This window comes from Amphiura filiformis, chromosome 6 (genome assembly GCF_039555335.1).
Source record: "Amphiura filiformis chromosome 6, Afil_fr2py, whole genome shotgun sequence".
NCBI classification, from domain to species: domain Eukaryota; kingdom Metazoa; phylum Echinodermata; class Ophiuroidea; order Amphilepidida; family Amphiuridae; genus Amphiura; species Amphiura filiformis.
Genome location: NC_092633.1, coordinates 30,782,791 through 30,807,344, shown reverse-complemented (window position 1 = coordinate 30,807,344; position 24,554 = coordinate 30,782,791). Strand labels below are relative to the sequence as shown.

The following is a 24,554-nucleotide window of genomic DNA, read 5'->3' as shown; positions in this document are numbered from 1 at the left end:
TTTTGGGGTCATCCGAGGTCACTTAGGGGTCATCCGAGGTCAAATTACTAAAACTGTCGTATGAGCATGAAACTTGATGGATACACTTAACATTATGAGTCAAAGTTTCGGAAGGTAATTTCGGGGTCATCCAAGGTCACCAAGGGGTCATCTGAGGTCAAATTACTAAAAACTGTTGTATGGGCATGAAACTTTGTGGGTACAGTCAACATTTAGATTTTTGGAAGGTCATTTCGGGGTCATCCGAGGTCACCCAGGGGTCATCTGAGGTTAAGTTACTAAAAACTCGCATGGGCATGAAACTTGGTGGGTACAGTCAACATTTCAAGCCAAATTTGGAATGTCATTTTGGGGTCATCCAAGGTCACTCAGGGGTCATCTGTGGTCAAATTACTAAAACCTCATGTGGATATGAAACTTATTGATGGATGTATTATGCTCTGCAAATAAGATATAGCTACCAACCAGCAAGATGTATGATTATGCGTGTGATCTGGCACATACAATGTATATGATTTCACCTGTTGCACATTCGACTGCAATTACTTTCACATTCAAAAAAGCACAGAGCCACAGCGCCATTGGTGCTCTTGTTTTAAATGTTTAAATGACAAAGGGGAAAGCTGTGCCAAACAGATAATATTGAATTAAGAGAGCTAACTATTGTTTTTATACATAGATGAAGCAACATCATCCCTTACTTAGTTACTTAGTGTTGCATATTTCATTAAGTTCTACAACTTTGCTTGTTGCAGCCAAAGTTAATTATCATCGATTGAGACGTTTTCTTGAAGACAACTTGTTAACAGAAACCCATACTATGAAGCCTTTGAGCCATAATATCCAAACTAAATAATAGTTAATGTCCTAACTAAATATATTGATGTTTTTATACATAGATGAAGTAACATCATCTCTTACTTAGTTACTTAGTGTTGTGTATTTCATTCAGTTTTTACAATTTGTTTGAAAGTTAATTATAATCGATTGAGATGTTTTTGTTGAGACAACTTGTTAACAGAAGCCCTTGCTCTATGTGCTATGAAGATTTTGAGCTGTAATAATCAAATTCAGATCATATATTTCTATATGCATTATTTTTCCAATGTAGCATGTATTTAAGTGTGGAAAGTGGGCTCTGATCCTATAACGGGTCATGAATTACAATGACTTATAATAAGGTACCCCCTTTTCTATGCAATAATCATGATAATAATGCACATCTGCAAAATGTGAAAGGTTTGTTTTTTAATCAGAGTATCGATTCCCAAAGGTTTTTCCTAAAATAGATTTTGGAAAAATCAATTTTTGTTCCTTTTTAATGCATATTGTACCCAGAGCAAAGGTGGTGAGAGCTGATTGATTCTTCTTATTACTACAGGGAAGAATCTGATATGACTCCCACATAAATGTAGCAATATTGAAATGCCAACATGATACACTTATTTTTGATATTCTCCAATTTCTATATCATGTATTGTGATTTTCTCATGCATATGTAAAACCTTACCGAGCTTCAATTTACTATTTTATATTTCATGTGTGTTTTCAATTTGTATATCTGTTTCTTTATAGCATGGACAATGGGTTGGCACAGTATTGCTCAACAATTGTGAGTTGATAGAAAGGCCGTCAAGGAAGGATGGATTTTGCTTTAAGATTTATCATCCATTGGACCAATCTATATGGGGAACAAGGGTAGGTATATTAACAACTAATAGGCTATTCCATTTAAAATCCACACTACCCCTGTGGAAGATTTTGAAATTATCTTCCACAGGAGGAGTATGAAATTCAAATGGAATGAACATTTTTGGCAGCTCCATTTGAAACTCACTCTCCCTCTGTGGAAGATTCAGGTTGAATCTTTCTTAGCCGGTGTATGAAATGCAAATGGAGCTGTCTAATGAGTTCATTCCATTTGAAAGTCATACTGCCCCTGTGGCAGATATTTACAAAATTTTCCACAGGGGTAGAGTGGATTTTAAATGGAATGGCCCATGCAACCATTTCAATGTTGTATTAGTATTTCTTCCAGTAGATCAAATTGATTCAAATGGTTCCATTTATTCAACCATATGGTTATCTTTTCAATAGGGCTATTTTATTTAAAATCCATACTCCCCCTGTGGAAGATTTTGAAATTATCTTCTACAGGGGAAGTAGGAATTTCAAATGGAATAAACATATAGGCAGCTCCATTTGAATTTCATACCATACACCCTCTGCAGAAAGTATCAATCTGAATCATCCATTGAAGGAGAGCAAGTTTTAAATGGAGATGCTAACATGTTCATTCCATTTGACATTCATACTCCCCCTACGGAAGATATTTCCTAAATCTTCCACAGGGAGTGTGTGGATTGTAAGTGGAATAGCCCATTGATACATTTAATATATAAAAAGGAGTCATTTAATAATGACAATAAAACCAAACTATATAGCACCAAATAAAAAGTGTTTCCACAGAGTGTGCTTCTCAAGTTACTATGTTGTGTACAACCAGAGTGTATTGTTGTAGCCAATATAGATTGGTTATGTCTGATGGCATATAGTAGCTTGTAACCTTATTAAAACTGTAACATGCATGTTAACAACATACGATGACGATACATGTACAAAGTATGGGTAGATCCATGAGCAAATTCAAGAGGAGGCAAAATGGATATGCTTCATTTCTTACAATACCAACATGTTGGTCTAGTTCTAATTGAGGCCTAAAAATCATTAGATTCTAGATGCTGATTTTTTTTTGACTGCAATTTATTTTCAAAAAGTGTGATTTGCCTCAGACGCTCTCTCCAGGTACATGTCCCAGCCGTGAAAGGTCTAACAGGGTCTCCCACAGAAGATCATTTCTTCAATACTCTCCAGGCATTTGGAATGCCCTATCAGCACATGTAGCCTCAACATTCCAGGGTCCAACATAGTTTCCCACAGAAGATCATTTCTCCCATATTCTGCAGGCATTTGGAATGCCCTATCAGCACATGTAGCTTCATATCAGGATTTGCAGAGTTTCTAGCGAGAGGTTAATATAGCTCTCTTGGTGCCAACCTGTCACATCAATTACCTCAATAGATAAATGCTTGTTAATGCCTAGATTAACCTTGGCATTAAAAATACAAGAAGACAGTTTTTCCTGTCATTAAACAGCAACAACAACAACTTAAAGGAAAAACACAAGATTCATGACAAAGTGTACATTTTTTAGGTTGCCTAATTTGAAGCTTATTTGAAGGGAATATGTGGTGTTCTTCCTGATTTTATGGGAGTGGTTCACAAGTAAATAAATTACTTCTGAATCATCAAACATGTTTGTATCGGTACAAATCGGACATATATTGTACCATTTTATTTCTGTTAATGCAGCATGCAAGTTATTTTTCACTTCAATCCCTCGCGAGTTTTTCAGTGATGGCATACATGTTATGTGAGTGACTAGAAGACAGTATGCTTACCCAGTTTGTCAACACAAGTAATTAATCTAATTTAGCCTAATATGTGCGAGATAGTGTCTGGCATCTAGCATTTAAATAAGTAATGATAAATCAACTTGGGACCTTTGTCATGGGAACCTGGTGTTTGCAAATGTGGCTTGCATATGCGATGTGTTTTGAACAGTCTCTTGTTTAATGCAAAACCAATATTATACTTGCATCCTGTGGTATGATATATGATATACTGCTAGAAAAATGCAATACAATAGAAATGGAAATTGGGCTATTCCATTTAAAATCCACACTACCCCTGTGGAAGATTTTGGAAATATCTTCCACAGAGGGAATAAGAATTTCAAATGGAATGAGCACATTAGGCAGCTACATTTAAAACTTCTCCTCCCTCTGTGGAAGCTTCAGGTTGAATCTTTCTTTGAGGGTATAGGGGGGTATATGAAATTCAAATGGAGCTACCTAATGTGTTCATTTCATTTGAAATTCATACTCCTCCTGTGGGAGATATTTCCAAAATCTTCCACAGGGGTAGTGTGGATTTTAAATGGAACAGCCCAATGCTAAACCAATGTTATACTTGGTATCATGTGATATGATATGCTGCTAACAAGTGAAATACAATAGAAATGGAATGGTTCCTTTTGCCATATCATATATCAACTTTTGTTTGCGACATTTGGTGCATTTTGCTTGATCACATAGATTACAGATTCTCATGTGAGTGTTACGGAAGTTGTATGTGAAAATATAATATAGCCGTCTTATGATTAAAAAACTTTGTGTCACTGTTGAAAGATCACAACACTGGGGATGTGGTTCATGAGATGCCTCCAAGCAAAATGACTTATAAATGTGTAAATTGTTCAGAATTACCTTGAAAATAGAAACTTTTGCAGGCAATTGTTTGGAAAAGAAGAAAATTGCAATAAAAAAAGTAAATTTGCTGGAAAGATTTGCACAGTAAAGTGCATACTTAATTTCACATACTGGTTGAGAACATTAAATTAAAATCCAGGAACCTCTGGGATGAGTCAGATCATTGATAAGAGGGTTATAATCAAGAGTAACCACAAAGCACCCTAAAGTTAAGTTTTTGTGAGGTCTGAAAATGTACCCTTAAACAAGTATGACAAGTGCAATTTCCTACCATTGGCATTCATTTTAGTCCCATTTAGAAGCAAGTAAATCAACCATTTTCTTGATCATAAAACCATAACAACTAGGAAAACACAATTCAGGAGTTCATAACTTGTAACCATTATACCATTAAAAAAAAGTGGGTAATGGTGAATCCAACAGACGAGGACACAAAACACATCAAGGATCAATAAATGATACAAGAGGATACCTTGAATATGAACAACAGGAAAGAAAAAAGCAAGATACACCAACTTGATGTGGGGAAACAAGTAAATTGCAGACTACACAGTAAGCATAAGAAGTAGGCAAAGTTCGATAGCCAAAAATTACCAGTTCCAAGGCCCACAGAAGTGCTAAACCTGCAAAACAACAAGGATCAATGGGAATACAAAAGTGCACTGGAACGAGTGATGAAAAACACTGCATATAAACAGACACGCTAAACCAAACAACCAGTGTAGGAGCAAAAATAGGCAAAGTTCGATGGCCAAAAATTGCCAATTCCAGAGCCCACAATGACCAGTAGCTCCAGGGGAATTTCCGAGTCATATAAACAGCGATATGAAACATACAAAATGTAGAGAGTGTCAAATAATATTTCATTTATGTTAACAGAATTGCAGAAGACAAGCCATAAAACCTAAATCGGCTTAAATTTGAAATGGAAAGTGTGATCATACACATGTAGATGAAAAAAAGGTTAAAGTCAATTTGTGCAGAGAAAGTTAAATTTGTGGTTTTATTGTAAAACATCTTGATGCAAGAATTAATATTTCAGTAATAGTATTAAAGCATGTACATGATGGAGGCTGCTTTAACTGGCTTATATAATGCAACCGGAGGTGGATGCATAGTTATAACAGGATAAAATATTGACATACATTTAATACCAAAAGGGATAGGGGATAAGGCGATGCACTTATGCACAGTTATAAAACAAGTGACATAGTCATAAATATCATTCATAATGCATTGCAACAATATACAAGGCTCGAGGCTGAAAACACTTCCAATAGCTATTGGAAGATGCTATAGGATGTTGTTTGTGCGAGTGTGAGAGGGTGTTTATGTTGGGTGGTCTCACATCTAATGCCTTGTGGAGTCCATTATAGGTTTAAGAACAACTTTATGGAGATAATTTTCTTTGTAGAGACATAAAACAATGTTCCATAAGGAAAACGGTTTCACCTAATGCCCTGTGGAGCCAATTATGGAATGCTTTCAGGAACAACCTTATGGAGATTATTTTCATTGTGGAGACACAAAACAATGTTCCATAAGGAAAAATGTTCTGCATGGCATTAGAAATTGCTGTTAATTGATTGTCCCAATAATAAAGTAGGTCTCCACGGGGTATGGAGTTGCAGGTGCTTCTATGGTTTGTGCTCCCATTGGGTATGCCCTGTGGAGCTAATTATGGGTTCAGATACAACCTTATGGAGATAATATTTCTCCATAAGGAAAAAACTTTCACAATTTTGTGTTATTTTCATAAGGTATGGAGTTGCCATATGTGTGTGTGCAATGGTGTGGCTGTGTGTAATGCAGCAAAAAAAGTTGTTATTATTCTGCCCAATAAACTGTGTGGGGTCAGACTAGCTAAGAAGTTATCTATATTTTGGATCGACCAATGTACTTTAAAATAGAATTGAGCACTTAGATGAAATGAGATATGATGTGCAGATAGACTTCCCACTCAAATGAATCGGTGTTACATCATACTAGGGGAATGACAAAATTATATACAGTCACACCCACTCAGATTATATTGTTATAGAGATAATAAATGGAAGAATATTATAAAGAAAACATTTTTCACAATTGTGTGATTTCCATAAGGTATGGAGTTGGCCTATGTGTGTGTGCAGCAGTGTGGCTGTGTGAAATGCATCAAAAAAAGTTGTTATTATTATCCTGCCCAATAAACTGTGTGGGGTCAGACTAGCTAAGAAGTTATCTATATTTTGGATCGACCAATGTACTTTAAAATAGAATTGAGCACTTAGATGAAATGAGATATGATGTGCAGATAGACTTCCCACTCAAATGAATCATACATCATACTAGGGGAATGACAAAATTATATACAGTCACACCCACTCAGATTATATTGTTTGATAATAATGCACAAAAATGCATGAATTTAAAAAATATTATGCCTGCAAGGGCTTTTTCAAGGATAAAAAAGTAAAACCAATAAGCAAACCTTACATCACAAAAATTTTACAATATATCAAATAAATATCAATGAAATACAGACAAGATGAAATTTTTACAATCAAGTACACTATGCGCTACAAAATGTTTCCAATATACACCACTTATTATTATTGCTCATAGCAATCTGCTTCTCTAAATTATAATGAATCTTGGTCAAATATTTAAAAGAAATTATAGAAGGAATCTGATTCCTGAATCTGCTGTCATAAGTCAACTTCTTCACCAAAATAAGACATATAATAATCAATCCGATTCTTGAAGACCCAAACCAAACATACTTTGGTTGTAATCTAAATTGTCAACTTATTTTATGAAAATTTACTTCATACCATACTTTGAATTCATCTCACATTTTAACAGCATGACTACAATCCAAAAAAAAAAATACATGTACGTCTCAGTACAAATTGGACATATATGGTACAATTTTATCTCTGTTAATGCACCATGCAAGTTATTTTTCACTTCAAGTTGTATAATGAATATAAGTTTCAATATCAACAATATTCATCTTATATTATAATCTGCTATTTGTCACCAAACAGTATAAATTTATTTTATGCTGAAACCTTCTTGCTCCGACATTATACGATAAACTTAAATGGCATAAGATATATGTGATGCGATCAAGCAAAATCAGTCGGAACTCGGAAATATTAAATTTTCAGTTTCTTATAGGATAGTAAATAGCATTTACAAAGCTGCATTTTGCAGAAAACCCCATTGAAATTGGCCACTTTCAAAGATATGAGCAATTAAAGAGTTTCCAAAACAAGAGGAAACAAAAGGAAATATTTCCTTTCTTTGGCTGTATCTCAAAGTCAATATTTCCGAGTTCCGACTGATTTTGCTTGATCGCATCACATATGTCCTTCCACTCATCTTCCTTGACATTTAATCCATTCATATATCTTTTCTGAGATATTGAAGGTATCCGAATCCTTATTGTATCAAATTGGTGCGAATTGTATATCTAAGCTATTCTGATGCCGTAATCATGAGATGGCCGTGAGTTGCAACACATTCAATTCAAATCTTCAGACACATGAAGAGGTAAACCCCTCTGTACGCTTGTCGATTGTACAAATGTAATAACAAACTTGATAGGATGTTTGAAGGTAACACGCCTGGTAAATCCAATAAGATGCTTACTTATTAAAGGTAAAAGATACTGCCTAGTGTTGTCAAGTTACTTTGATTAAATCTTATCTCTCTCTCTCTCTCTCTCACTCAACAGGGACCAAAGGGGGAAACTATGGGCTCTATAACACAGCCGTTGCCTAGCAACTATCTTATATTTAGAGCGCCCTCGGAGGCTGCGGGCAAGTGTTGGATGGACGCTCTGGAGTTGGCACTCCGTTGCTCTGGATTACTGATGCGTTCCATGCGGGAGGGTGGTACTATAGATCCGTCTGTTTTGAACCAGACATTAACAAAGGGACCAGAAGGTGTTAGCGATACAGAGATAGAGAACACTCATTTCAAAGATGAAGGTGAGAAAGAAAAACGTAAACTTTACTTATGTGTCATGTCTGCTTTGGAGATGGAACTGGCTGACTGTTATTCCCAAATAATTTGAATTGTTCTTAAAGTGCACCCACAATTTAAGTTAAACCCACATCATTATGTGTCTGCAAAAACCTTAGGCTAAAAAAATAATGCTATGTCTCAAAGCCCTTGGCAGTTTCAACACAGAATCTGTGGTTTCAAAAAACCAATGCAGATTTTTTTTTTAAGATTTTTTTTTTAAAGATTCTTTTAAAACTTCCTTTTGAATTAAGATGTCATTTTTGAGTGTTCAAATGTACACTGCATAAAATTTTGGTTGATTCACACATTTGAAGTACAAATATCAAATGTTTGATAGTTAAACAATGCGAGTATTGAATCAAGTAAATTTTCTTCAAAACTTGTCTCAGAATTTCATGATTTTACAGCAAAAAGAATTGAATTCTTCCTTTTCAGCTGACATGGACATGCTAAGAGAAACGAAATGCTTGAGGGGGCTTTGAGACAGCATTTTTTAGCCTTATTGTGGTGCACTGTTATATTTACCCATTACTAAATGACCTTGATGATTTTATGATACTATATAAGAGTAATTGTGGAACAAGGGTTACAGCCAGTGTCTTAACTACAGGTTTACCCATCCATTTGGATCAAGTTGTCCATCTAAATGTGACAATACATACATCAATCAGGCTCCAACAGCTCACTTGGGGCTAAATGAGTTCAATTTGGTGTTGTTTTGACCTTCTTTTTGAACTACTTCAGCATTCAATAAAGTTGTTACCCAGCTATAAATAGAATCTCCAAAGGTTTACCGGTCCCAGGTGCAAACTCCCCATCCAAAAATGACAGGCAGATGAGTGGCTAGCTAAGACACTAGCCGCAGCCATTGCATCTCAATGCACAGACTGTTTGGTTTCGTACTGGTTTCGTATCGTTTTATTTAGATTTTTGGCCTAAGTTTGTGGTACAAGTGCACTATGAGGGGCTCTTTTTCATATTAGGTTCAAAAGGGAGTGCTATAATGTGCAAATTAAGTCAAATATAGTAAGTTGAAAGGGATTTTGTGTTAATTTTGAGCTGCAGATTCTAAGAGAACTAAGAATATACTACCCTCTCATGGCAAAATGACCTACATCACAAATTGATCTTTTGAGATAATTGATTAAAACCGTGCTAAGCCTGCGTTGATTTATACATATCAACCCATCCTAATTTGGGTATTTAATAGTGTTTCTGGATTAAAATACAAGTGTTTTATATTTATCATATCCATTTGAACATTTGATTAAATTCAGCAAATTCATTTAAGATATGAAGCAAAAGTTAAGTATCCCAATTTATTGTTGTCTCAATTTATTTTAGGTCTTGATGAGAGTGAACCAGAAAAGGACAGAGATGCAAATAAGAGTGAGAGTGATTCTGATGCATCAGAACCAGAAGAACCTGGGTCTAGTGAGGAGAGACAAAGTCAGAAGGCCTTGGTAGATAAGGAGACCACATATGTCATCAATGCATTAGAAGATCTGGGAATTGTAAGTGGCTTAAGACTATATATCAGGCAATCGCGATGAGTTGAGGGTTTTTTTGCGACATAACTTCCGTCGCTTATCAGAAAAGCTGTTGCAAATATCGGCTTGATAAATCGCTACAATGTCAGCGTCAAATCGCAAGCAGTTGACCTGGTGGCAACTTTATCGCTACATTGCTAGCCACAACTGGACGCTGATAGTGATGATTGTGCTTGATAATCTATAAATAATGCCAAATGTTTTGAACTCTCAATCTTGCCAATTATGATAACATACATGATTACTAGAGGGGTGTTTAATTGAAAGTGACTTTTGGTTTAAAAAATATATTAGGCAGACACGATCTGGTCCATGGATACCAAAGGAGATAGATTTTCTTATTTGGCAATATGCTAGGGGGAATGAAACGTTCTTGCTTGTCTTGCTGTGTCATACGTGTTGATTTCATAAAACAAACAAAAGTGACTAAAAATGTATTTTGGCACTTAAGTGTGCTTTGTAAATCTTTTGGAAATTGTGCCAGGAATAACTTGGTTTTAAAAATGATTAAGACCTTGTTGGATAATATTTACTGTCTACTGATATAAGTTTTGCACTCGAAATGCATGTGTATCTTCGCTTATTGATCAAATAAATCACATTGTACAGGTTTTCAATGATCTTACTACATGTATCTTTCCCAGGGTACATCTCAAACAGAGACGTTAGCTGAAGAGAACAAAGGTCTAATCTGGGGCTTGATGAAGCAAGTTAGACCGGGAATGGATCTCTCTAAAGTTGTCTTGCCAACATTCATTCTGGAACCAAGGTCATTCCTTGATAAACTTTCCGATTTCTACTATCATTCTGATATGATCTCAGAGTAAGTATTACATTGGACAATTCCATTTGAAATCCACTCTCCCTCTGTGGAAGATTTAGCTAAAGTCTTCCACAGATGAAGTATGTGCTTCAAATAGAATAGATAATTTGAAATCCACCCTCCCCCTGTGGAAGATTTAGCATATGTCTTCCACAGAGGGAGTATGTGTTTCAAATAGAATAGGCAATTGGGTAACTTCCATTTGAAATACTTACTTGTGCAAGATATAGGTAAAACCATATACAGGGGGAGTATGGGTGTCATAATGATTGACCCTAGCCTATTCCATTTAAATAACACATTCCCTCTGTATAAGACTTTTCTTTAAATCTTTCACAGGGGTATGCTAAATTTCAAATGTAATGGCCCATTTCTGTCACCTTTATTTCCTAGAGGATAAATCAATATCACCTGTTCATTGATTCTTCCTGTTTTAGTAATCGCCCCTGTTTACTAAATTTCAAAAAAAAATTTCAAAAAAAATTTCTTTCAAATGTTTTGTTTTTGAAAAAAAAATTACACATTTCTTACAACAACACACCTCAAAGGGTAGGCATTGTGTGAAATTATATAGGCAACATTTGTTCTGCGTATTGTTGCGACAGCATACTTTTCATGGAATTACATGATCACGCGACCTACATGACCGAACCTAGCAATGACCGTATACATTCAAAGACTGTGATTGGTCGATTCTCAAAAGTTGTGCTTGCTGCTTAAGCGTGTGGTCTTTGTGTAGTATGCTTGACACAAATATCTGTGCCTACCCAAGTTGGCTCTCATGATTGAGAATTACATATTTTGCCTGTAGTTAATGTTGATCTTGCCTTTCTAAGTGAACACACAATTTGCCAGACAGCTATTTATAATATAGATGTTTAATTGAACATTGTATCTTTTAGGGCGGTGCAAGAGGAGGATGCATTTTCTAGGATGAAGCAAGTAGTTAGGTGGTATTTGTCAGGCTTCTACAAGAAACCAAAGGTAAGGTGTCATGCCAAAAATATAAGAATACTTTAAAATTGGACCTTCAACACTACTTGTTTATTTCGGTTACCATTGGCGCTTTCGAGGAACTCTCTCATCATCAGTCGATATTGTTAGCTCTGATGTTTCTTGTAAATAAACAAGTATTGTTGATGTCTAATTTTAAATCATTCTCATTTAATTACCAATACCAATCAGCAATTTGATATGCTATATATGGTTATCATTAGCATCTACATTAGCATCTAACATTTTTATGTGTATAACGAAACAAGTAGTTATACTGTAAATGCGAAAATTAAACCCCCAGCGAAAATATCCCCTTTTACAGTATATGCTAGGCTTCTGCAATAAACTAGAGGTGAACTTCAATGCCAAAACTATGTAGATATATATACTATGCAATATGAAGTAGTTTGGTATTTATCAGGCCTCAACAAGAAAATAAAGGTGACTCAAATAATAAATATACTGCACATGATCACTTTTGACTGTTCTTGTGTGTGTAGGAAACCATATGTCCTGAAACATTGTTTCCTAAAACAACTTTGAAAGTAATTAAATGATACAGTATTTAGTATTGGACATTTCAATTTACACAAAATAGAAATATTTGAAAATTGAATTATCAAACACATACAAAAAGAAATCAAATCTAAAATCGTTCCTTTCAGGGAGGGCAAAAAGGTCGGAAACTTTTCTTTACGGTTGGTCAGATTATGCCAAAGAAACAAATGTTTCAGGTGTAACCATAACTTCCACTCACAAGAAAGTAGGAAATTACTAAATGATTGCAGTAGACATATTATTATGGGGGTTTGCAACAATGCTGTATTGACATGCAGAAAATTGTTAACTTCCTATTAGGGTTCAACGATAGTGTGAGTCTCATTTTTGACATCTTAGATAAAAAATATGCTAGTTACTTTTTCCAAGCCCAGTAAATTTGTCACAGACTTTCTTGCAGATATTTATAATCACATTTTAAAAATAATTTTGATATCCTTACAGGGTTTGAAGAAGCCATACAATCCTATTATAGGGGAGACATTTAGGTGTTTATGGACACATCATAGATAAAAAAATATGCCAGTTACTTTTTCCAAGTGCAGCAAATTTGTCACAGACTTTCTTGCAAGACTTACAATCACACTATTTAAATAATTTTGATATCCTTACAGGGTTTGAAGAAGCCGTATAATCCAATTATAGGGGAGACGTTTAGGTGTTTATGGACACATCATAAAACAGACAGTAGAACATTTTACATCTCAGAACAGGTAAGATGTAATTTTGAGAAAGGTTAGCACAAGTTTTCACATATATAAATGACAGTCAGTGAAAATATTCACTGACCATCCAGGATTTGAACCTGGGACCTTCGGATCACCGAAGGTAAGATCTATTTGAGAAATTATGATATACCTTGTGTGTTTAGATTAAAATCATGAGCGTGACACAGATGATAATCTGCATATAAGTTCAACAGGATTGTCAATCAAATATGTACTTGCAAATCTAAATTTGATGTTGCATACCTTGATCAATGACAGTTTTGTGGTAACATTCTGATGACTGTTTCATGTTGGAGCTATCATTGGTGGTACTGTTTTGTTGTTAAGGATTTGATCATATACGGTTCCCAGTACAAATAAAATGTCTACAGGATTTTTATTTTGGTGACCCACTGCCCTACACTATTATTAGATTGCCGGTCTGTTTATATTTCTCGCTGTTACAGCCCTCTCTTCCTCCCTCCCTCCCTCCCTCCCTCCCCCTCCCTCCCTCCCTCCCTCCCTCCCTCCCTCCCTCCCTCCCTCCCTCCCTCCCCCACCCCTTCCTACCCTCCTTCCTTTGTCCACATAAAGACATGAAAATGCTAATGAATTTCTTTCATTTCCATGTGTTTAATCTATTCATCATCTTGCATTGATTGTAATTCCTTATCTTGTCAGGTATCACATCATCCACCAGTGTCAGCATTCTATGTGACCAATCGCAAGGATGGGTTCGTAATCAGTGGCAGTATTCTGGCCAAATCCAAATTCTATGGCAATTCTGTGACGGCAGTGATGGATGGTGTGGGAAGACTTAATCTACTGGCTAGAGGGGAGGACTACAATATCACAATGCCCTATGCTAACTGTAAAGGTATGTCATCAATTAACAGAGATATGCCCTCAGAATTGTGGTTCAGTGTGACTTCCGAACTACGAGACGCCACACATACCGTGCCTATACCTAGAACATGCTAAACAGTGTAGAAGAAATATTCTTGCAAGTAACTGAACATAATTGCAGGATTTCTGACCTTATAGGAACGTTTTCAGTGAGGAAGAGAATTCTTACCTAAGCCAGACATGCCCAAGGTTCAAACCCTCACAGTTTGTATTTTCCCGGCTGATATTGCAGTGCCGTATACCACTCAACCATCTTGCCCTTTACCTAGGCAACAACAATATAACATCTTAGAAGGAATTAAGACACTGTTGGTTGTAATATATATGACAGATTCATATGATTTTGAAATTGGAAGTGTTCAAAATACAAGTAACAAATTTTACACTTATCTCAGTTCTCTGAGATGACAGCTTTGATCCGTGCAACACACATGACAATGGTATCCACGCTTGATTAAATTCCTTGGGCATTCACAAAAATGCTACTTGCATGACCCTAGCAACACATACATACATACATTCACACATACATACATATTTTATTTATTTCCATCAAACAGCAAAATAGAATTTAAAAAAGATGGCAAAGATGTAACAAAAGGCAAAGCCTTAATTAAGCATTACACCACCTGAAAAGAAATATTATAGGCCAATTATTACATACCTGCCAACTACTCCGATTTTCGTGGAGTCACTCTGATTTTCCGAGTTTTAAACCCCGGAAATTTTTTTTTTTTAAATACTTTTTTTTTTTTTTTAATTTGATTTTATTTCTTTTCCAAAGTTTTTGGCGACTTTTGAAAACCACTGGACCTATTCTGAAGTGCTAGGATCATTCACAGTTAATTTGAAAAAAAAATTTGAAAAAAAAATTGCAGTTTGTTATCCTTAATATGCAAACCACTAACTAATGTTTACCTCTTCATCTGGCACATATTAGAAATGCATGGAAAACCAATGCATTTATAATATGTGATAGATGAAAAGGTAAACATTAGTTTGTGGCTTGCATATTAAGGATAACAAACTGTAATTTTGTTGTAATTTTTTCCAATTTTGTTTCAAATTAACTGTGAATGATCCCAGCACTTCAGAATACGTCTAGTGGTTCTCCAAAGTCACCAAAAACTTTAAATTTTTTTTTTAATGGATTTTCCCCCGGAATTTTCACCTTTGTATTGTGCATCATATCAATGTCCTATCAGTCACGTAGGCCTTGTTATAAAGCCAAAAAAAATCGCTTCAACAAATATCGTTATGTACAAAAGTATAGGAAACTGCATTTTTAAAAGCACATTTTCTGTGTGAAGGAAGCATATTTTTCAAACTTATAAAAACAGGTCCCATAATGTTTTTTACATTTTTTCAAAGGTTGTAGTCATCAAATATGTGTTGAAATTTTTGCTAGATATGGAGCCTAAATCCCTCCTCAAATTCAAGCTTAGGTGTATAAAAGCCCAGGGCTTCATTTTCACCTTGTTCTTTATTATTGTTTTTCTATAAAATGTGTCTTCTGTAACAGGCTTATAGGGGTTTTTACAGTGTAGAAACCCTCTAGCTTTGGAGGACTTTGTCCCTCAACCCCCACTGGGGCTTTGCCCCTGGACCCCTGCAGGGGCCCTTTCGCCATGCACTCTGTTTTCTACAATCAACGAAAAAAGTCTTGGAACGCTTGTGTGTAAATAACGGAAAACTGTCACCCCCTCTCCCCCGGGCCAATGTTGAGAAATACCAAAGCCTTCAGCGGTTTCCCAATGTGTTCCAACATTGATTGATGGGGAGAGGGGAAGGGTAAATCATTGTTGTAGATGTCATGCTTGTTCCCAGGCAAAATATACATCATTTCCATGATCATATGTAATTCTGCACGGAATTTCGACAGAGTATACCAAGCGTTCCAAGGACTTTTTTCGTAGATTGTCTCTGCCGAATGCAAAATATTTCATCTAAATTTCGTTTTTGTCTCATAACTCAAAAACGGAATGTCGTATGAGCTTCTCATTGCATACGATTTGAGAGTGGATCATATGCTTTGGAATCATAACAAAATTGTTGATAAAGAAATTGGTTTCTTTAGGAAGTGGTCACTGCAATCACCCCCCTATGCTAAAATACACACATTTCGCAATTATAGCTCTAAACTGCTCTAAAATGTCGTTTTTGTCCCATAACTCAAAAACAGAATGTTGTATGAGCTTCATATTTCACAGGATTTGGAAGTAGACCATGTACTTAGGAACCATAATACAATTGTTGATAAAGACATTGGTTGGTTCAGGGAGTGGGCACTGAAACACCCCATACCCCAACTTACACGCATTTAATGAAATTGTTATGCTATATATCTCAAAACCGAGAAATCGTTTCAAACACATATCTCGTAATTACGGCTCTAAGCTGCATGATTCCGAGTTCCCTAATTTATTTTTAAATTAATATTAAAGTTCACCTTCATAGCACTTGTCAGATAGGTGAATGAGCATTAGAAAAAAGAAAATTGAGTTTTAATTTAATACTAAAACCGCATGTATGTTACGATTTGTAATGAAGTGAATAATAAACTACGACTATCTTCAGTAGATAGCATTAACTTGTTTTTGACATGATGTAACAACTATCTTCAGCAGATTTGTGCTTCACAATTTTGTGTATGTATAATGTGTGGGGGTGTGTGCGTGCATGGTGTAGGGCGTGGGATGTATGTGGGGTAGAGCGGAGGGGGTTTGTAGGACTATTATAAGATCACATTTAAATCGGAAAGTATTTCATTTGGTAGCTTTTGGGAAAGAAATAAAGAAATGATTAAATAAAGTAATCAAACAGAGAAAGACAGAAAGACAGTAAAAAAAAGAGCAAAAATGTATACTTCATGTATTTATAATAAACAAAAAATTTTCACCGGGTTCACCGTCGCAAATAATAAATGAGACAGAAAAAGTGATACCGCCTGGGAATCGAACCCAGACCCTCAGATTTACAAGACCTCTGCCTTAACCACTCGGCCACGAGAGTTTCATGATTAAGGTGCTTGCAATTTGAACCTATAAGCGGTCACTTCAACTTTTTTCTACGTTCATGTTTTTTATTTATTTAAAATGTCTTTCGTTCATGCTTTCATTGATTGAAACTAAGTATTTTATTTAAAATGTCTTTCGCTCATTCTTTCATTGATTCATTAATTGATCTTTCTTTCCTTCTTTGCTTTCTTTCTTTCTTTCTTTCTTTCTTTCTTTCTTTCTTTTTAATACAAAGAAAGAAAAAAGAAGCATAGAAAATAATGAATTCATAATTTAGCAATGATTCACGCAATTAAAACACGAATAGTCAAAGGGTGTAAAGTGGAAACCCATAATGGTAATCTGTATGGTAAACTGCTACATTGAACAACGTGCATACTGAGCAGTTTGCCCATGCATTGATATTAATATATACGTATAGATATCTATTTCAATTCAAAATGGTAAACTGCTAACAAATTTCATAAATGCGATCAATGTGTCATTCTTTTTGTATTCAAACGTTCTCAATTGGTATAGCCAATGTAAACGAACGTCACGCTTCATGAGATGCGGCCTAAAAACCATAAAAGGTCGATTTTGGACCATTTTGTCATTATGGTAAACTGATGCACTTTGCCATTTGCACTATACAGCTTTACACTTTCCCGATACCTGACTACTATAAAAGACCAAAACTGGTTACTTGATTGCGAAATGGCAGCGTGGCGCAACGGCTTAGTCCTTCGACTGGTAATCTTTTGACTATTGATTGATGCGAATGGTTCGAGTCCCCGTGGCGGTCGATTTTTTTTCTTTAAGTGTATTCAATTGTTGTTTTCTTTTTTTTTCTTCTTTTTTTTCTCACTGAAAAAGCGTATTTTATTATAAATAATATTCAGAAATGAGTTGTTTCAAATTGTTACATCATAATCTTTCTGATTCGTTCGGATAAGCCTATACTCAGCAAGCGCAAGTTTTACAGAAAACATTTACATGTTGGGTTATACTATAAAGGGGTACAGAACGTTTTAATAAAATTCAAAAACATTTTGAAAAACATGCTGCAAAACATTGTAATATTTTTTGTAAACTATATTTGTAGTGTTTTTGAATTATGAGAAAAAAACGAGATTTTAGTCATAATTACGAAATGTGTGTAATTTAGCATATGAGGTGTTTTCAGTGACCATTCCTAAATAATCCAACATCTTTATCAACAATTTTATTATGATTCAAAGCGATATTACATACTCCCAAATCGTGTGCAATATGAAGCTCATACAACATTTTGTTTTTAAGTTATGGGACAAAAATGACATTTTAGAGCAGTTTAGAGCCATAATTACGAAACGTGTGTTGTTTAGCATAGGGGATGGTTTCAGTGACCACTCCCTAAATAAACCAATTTCTTTATCAACAACTTTGTTATGATTCCAAAGCATATAATCCACTCTCAAATCGTGTGCAATATGAAGCTCATACGACATTCCGTTTTTGAGTTATGACACAAAAACGAAATTTAGATGAAATATTTTGCATTCGGTAGAGACAATCAACGAAAAAAGTCTTGGAACGCTTGTGTGTAAATAACGGAAAACTGTCACCCCCTCTCCCCCGGGCAATGTTGAGAAATACCAAAGCCTTCAGCGGTTTCCCAATGTGTTCCAACATTGATTGATGGGGAGAGGGGCAGGGTGAATCATTGTTGTAGATGTCATGCTTGTTCCCAGGCAAAATATACATCATTTCCATGATCATATGTAATTCTGCACGGAATTTCGACAGAGTATACCAAGCGTTCCAAGGACTTTTTTCGTAGATTGTAGGTTTTCAATGTTGGCAGGTATGATATTATATAATTGAATTAAGAATTGCACTTAAATACAGTTACATACATTTACACACACACAGGCAGATGTCTCAAGCAACAAAAGCATAGTAATGGAGGAAAATAAATCACAAAAATAAATCATTTCATCAATAAGTCAGATTTGCGGATGTGATAAGAAAATAGTTTCAACAAATCCAAACCAATTATACATGTATGATACATAATTTACAACAAAGATATATTATAGATGCTTAAATTTTTCGCCGTGAGAAAAGACGACAAGCATGTTTTAAAAGAATTAAAATTCCGAGCTGTTTTAATACCATGGGCCGCTTTAAAATCATGTGTAGCTGCACATTTATGGCTATTTAGGGACATGTCCCTGCAGCATTAAATGGTTTTGTAATGCATAGTATACAAATACTGACTGCTCATGAGAGATTGCGCACTAAATAGTGCAAAATATTTCTCTGAGGTGAGCTTGAAATGGTCTTACTATTTCCCTTGATTTTGTCTTGGGGGGGAATAGTCTAAAACTGGAACATTGGGGCTATTTATGAAATGAAATAGATTGTCACTGGCTGGCAGTAACTGGCCGGCAGTGACAGGCTAGCAGTGACTGCTCTTTAAGGTAGTGAATTCATCAAGTGTCGTTCAGGGAAAAATCATAATGGGTACATATCATTGCATGCAGGTAACAGTGCCTTGGCTTTTACCCATCCCTAGGGAATGATTTTGCATAATACACGGAAGAGTTGGGTCAGTAATTCTTTTCTATCTGGGCAGTAGTGACTAGTGTCCTATGATAGGTAATGCACTAGTAATGGGCACAAGATCAAGGGAGGTGGTTTCTGCTTTGTATATTTTTACACACAATCAATTTTCTTATAACTTTGGACACCAGATATCTACAGAAGCATTTGGGATTAATAGGGATAAAAAACAACAACACCAATTTAGCTAACTTAACAGCTCCATGAATATAAACTTGTTCAAGTTTGTTTTCCCTGTAAAGGTTTTGCAGATAAAGAATTGAGGTTTTGTTGGGAATAGAACAACCCACAATTATCTAGTTGTTGTAAAGAAAAGTTTCTGGCCCTGACAAATACCTATATTCAGTCAGACAACAATAAGGAAAAGTATGGTACATGTAGATAGCAACCTTAAAATAAATTTTCCCTTTTGGTCCATTTCTGTGGGATTCAGGTTGGGGAAGGATGTGGCTACAGCACGGTAGTGTGAAGAAATAATTTAGATTTTCTGGAAGAATAAACGCTGATGACATCATCAGCAGTCAATCGTCTCTTTTCATGAAAAATCATGAAAATAGTCTTTCTCCAAAATATTTTATGGCATGAAATTTGGTACACACAAACATAAAATATTTATAAAATATTTTATGGCATGAAATTTGGTACACACAAACATAAAATATTTATAAAATATTTTATGGCATGAAATTTGGTACACACAAAAGACTGTGATCGTTTTAAGAATTATAAATAATACATGATGTGTTTTGAGCTGTTCTATATTTGTTTTATCCTGTAGGTATTTTATATGGTACATTAACTATGGAGTATGGTGGCAAAGTAGCCATTGAATGCGAGAAGACAGGATACAGGACAGAGATTGAATTCAAACTCAAGGTAACATATTCAAGCATATTTGCATATATTGTTCACATAACTGCATTATACGTAAAAAAAGGCCCAAAAATATGGATTTTATGTGTACAGATGGTTAATGATAGAGGATCATTATGTAGTTGGATCCATGGAGGATCATGTGTAGTAAAGTTACTGGGTGGGAGCTTATAGGAGCATGGTCCTAAATGGAACAACTGGAATAACACAATGTATTATCTGGGTAATAAAATATTTGTTGTTTTGATTCAATTGCAGCCATTTTTAGGTGGTAGTGACTCTTCTAATTTGATTGTAGGAAAGATCAAATTTGGCAAGGAGACTCTGGCAACTCTAGATGGCAAATGGGTAAGTGTGAATGAAAAGACATTGAAAGATTTCTTGTAAATGCTTGAATATCGACCGTCATAAAAAGAAGGGACAAAAGCTACGCACAGGCACAAAGCCTTAACGTCGATCCATAAGCCTCAGCACACTGTACAGGTTGTCGCTGACCACTATGGCCCCATATCATTCCATAAACAATTACACAATAACTTGGGGACTTAACAAATTCAAGAGCGCATACCCCAGACATTCCACAATTGACCATCGCAACCAGAATCAGCTCCCTGAGTTTTGTTCAGGATACATGAGACAATTAGCAGTAGGTTCCTTGTCCAGAGGAATTTCAAGCTAACTAAATTATCCACAAGAGCGTGCTAAACCACCGCCAGGATTTGAACCTGCAACCTCTCCATCTCGCACCATAGTCGAATGCCTTATTGATTGAGCTAATTTGATTTTACTTAAAATAGTGTCTTCCCTGATTGATTCCATAGAACAATAAAGTTTTCAATCCCATCAATTGAAAACCAATTTAACCCCTGCAGAATTAATGCTTGGGTCCCCCGTTGTCATGGCCCATTGTCTGTGTGTTTACCGTTACTAAGTCACGTGGTTGCGGTTGGCGATGTCTTGCATTCCGTTTAATTCATGTAGCGTCATTGCTTTGTCAGATTCAACAGGACTAAGTTGTGTTTTACAAAATTTCTTTTGATAGTTCGTCTGGGTCCTTTATAAATTAAAATATCGTTTTCGCTAATAAGTCCAGGTACTGGGGGCTGACTCCTTATCTGCATGCTATTTTGTTACATACTTATTGCAAATAAATCATACTTATATCTGTTGAACGTCTGACAAAGGCGCAAATCACTGGTTCCGCTTTCATTATTTTGTCTGGGGTTAAATATACAGACATGCCAACTAGTACGGTTTCACCGTATTTTGTACGGTAAAACGTGATAAATACGGTAGTACGGTCACCCCCAAAATAATACGGTATTCCAGAATTTTGACCAAAATAATAAAATGTTGTGTCTTAAAAAGATAAACAGCTGCAAGATTAGACTACCGACTGAATTACTGGTATCATTTGACCACTTTCTTGGTCTGTTAAAGTGGTTGCCTACATCGTTTTTCTCTCGACTTTCGGTGATGCATGCACATTAAAAAATTATTATTTAATAGGCCAACAAGATGCTTTCCGAAATAATTTTCTTCCGACTTGCAGATTTTTCATGCACATTAATGTTTTTTATTATCCACCTAATGCTAGGTCTTCTGAAGGTATTTAGTTAACTATTTAGCTCTTTTGGTGCAAAAGAATAAGCATAAAAGAAGGTTTCCGACCTCCTTTTACTTCCGACTTTCGCACCATGCATGCACATTAAAGAAATATTTAATAGGCCTACAAGATGCTTTCCGAAATAATTTTCTTCCCACTTGCAGATTTTTCATGCACATTAATGTTTTTTATTAACCACCTAATGCTATGTCTTCTGAAGGTATTTAGTTAACTATTTTAAGTATTTAGCTCTTTTGGTCCAAAAGAATAAGCATAAAAGAAGGTTTCCGACCTCCTTTTACTTCCGACTTTCGCACCATGCATGCACATTAAAGAAATATTTAATAGGCCTACAAGATGCTTTCCTAAATAATTTTCTTCCCACTTGCAGATTTTTCATGCACATTAATGTTTTTTATTAACCACCTAATGCTATGTCTTCTGAAGGTATTTAGTTAACTATTTAGCTCTATTGGTGCAAAAGAATAGGCATAAAAGAAGGTTTCCAACCTCCTACTTCCGACTTTCGCACCATGCATGCACATTAAAGAAATATTTAATATACAAGATGGTTTCCGAAATAATTTTCTTCTGACTTGCAGATTTTTCTTGCACATTAATATTTTTTATTAACCACCTAATGCTATGTCTTCTGAAGGTATTTAGTTAACTATTTAGCTCTATTGGTGCAAAAGAATAAACCTACAAGAAGGTTTCGGAACCTCCTTTTACTTCCGACTTTCGCACCATGCATGCACATTAAAGAAATATGTATAGGCCTACAAGATGCTTTCTCAATTTGTTTATTCAGATTCAGATGATGATCAATGATTTTCTGAACTTGAAAGTTTTAACAAAGCATGCTTCTAACAACATTAGAAGTAACAAAACCCAATTTGTTTGGTCTACATACTTTATCCAATTTTGTAAGGTCAAAGGTCACATACAAGGTCAAAGGTCGACTGAGGTCACCAAATCTTTTAAAAATTAATTTTCAACTGTGCATCATATATCCGAATTCAGCTTGATCAGTTATGTAATTAAGGAAATATGAGCGACTTTAAGATGGCCGCTTTCCATGTAAAGTATAGCAAAGTAGCACTTTCAATGAGTGATAACTCGTAAAGGAAGCATCTTTCTGTATTGATTTATTACTTTGATGGAATGGTTCTTTGGTATTGCCAAATTTGATTGCAAATTTGTAAAGTGGGCCGTTATGTGCTCGGTCGCACAAGTGCTCCCTCTCAATTATGTGTTCTACTTTTGGAGTTTCTGGAGTTGGCAGGTATGCAAAAGGTACATATTTAAAAAATACGGTTTTAGGGTGCAAAATACGGATTTTTGTTCTTCTGAGTACGGAAATCTGGATTTCAAAGTTGGCATGTCTGAATATATATATCAGACAAGATTCTTACAGGTGATTCAATCGTCATTCTGAAATAATTCTTGTAGCCTATACCTGCAATATATCTGCCATTCCCCATATTTTAATTAGAAAATCTAAATTGTAAAAAAAATTTTTTTCAAGTTTTTGGTTATTTCGATATAACAGTGTTGATATGTTCTAACATCAATGTTATTTATTTTCTGTTATAGGATGAAGAGGTTCTTATTAAGGATAAGAGAACAGGGGTAAGTTATAGTAAAAAATGAAGATGGTACATGCCATTGTATGCTGCAGTATACAAATCTGCTTCGAACAGCAACATGGACGCTGAAATTTTTGTTGTTGCTATAATGAAATGGTTAATTCCCGTTTAATCATACAGAGAACCATGATACAATATAATATGCCAAGTCCTACCTTCGTGTATCGAACACATGCTTTATACGAAAGGGAGAACAAACTTTTGTCTCTGAGGATGATGATATCATGAATGGGTGGAACCATCGTCCGGTAAGATAGGTCATACTGGGGATAGGTCAATCTACTTGGGTTCTGTCAAGTTGCGATTGACCAATGAATTGGTGTCATTCTCTCATGAATATGTATGAGGTTTAATCTTTTGGTATAATACCTATGCCGCTTATATGAATACAACTTTATTGAGCAGCATAACTTTCAGATTTGCATCAGGTAGTTTATTATTGTTACTTTTTTTTCATTTTTTTTAACAGCACACAGAGATTTTCTGGGCGGTGACTCCTGATGTGAGGCAGAAGCGATTACCAAGGTCAACAGTAGCATCTGATGAACAGGGATCCTATGAGTCAGAAAGGTGAGATTTATTACACAAGTATTATATATGACCGTCGACCACAAATGGGCTGTAATGTCAGCGTTTTCACTCTTTGAGATATTGGTTTCAGGGTATGTGACAGGGAGGGTGGTTGGAGGCAATTTTAAGTGTGCTGCCATACCTGCCGGTGTGCAATTGTGTGATTAGGTCATTGAAAAGTCTTGGAGAAGTTATAGAATTGGAATGGTAACCCTTTTCCCCTTTTTTGTATTAATCAGAAAAAAGATTATTAATGCAACTGTCCTAAAAAGTAATAATGAGGAATTCCTACTCATTTGTGACCATCCTCTACAAACCCAGTGTAACGTCACCAGTGCTTATTCAGAGATATTGACAGATAAAGCTTG

At 35.5% G+C, this 24,554-nt stretch overlaps 1 protein-coding gene across 1 annotated transcript in view; it reads left to right on the top strand.

Moving 5' to 3' along the window:
* The window catches only part of LOC140155254 (oxysterol-binding protein-related protein 8-like), a 98,596-nt gene that overhangs the window by 69,033 nt on the left and 5,009 nt on the right, over positions 1–24,554 (top strand). The window contains 11 exon segments of the mRNA XM_072178012.1: positions 1,576–1,698; positions 8,053–8,308; positions 9,690–9,859; positions 10,540–10,718; positions 11,621–11,702; positions 12,887–12,985; positions 13,661–13,856; positions 20,267–20,364; positions 20,620–20,709; positions 23,564–23,599; positions 24,086–24,186. Coding sequence (XP_072034113.1) covers positions 1,576–1,698; positions 8,053–8,308; positions 9,690–9,859; positions 10,540–10,718; positions 11,621–11,702; positions 12,887–12,985; positions 13,661–13,856; positions 20,267–20,364; positions 20,620–20,709; positions 23,564–23,599; positions 24,086–24,186 — 1,430 coding nt within the window.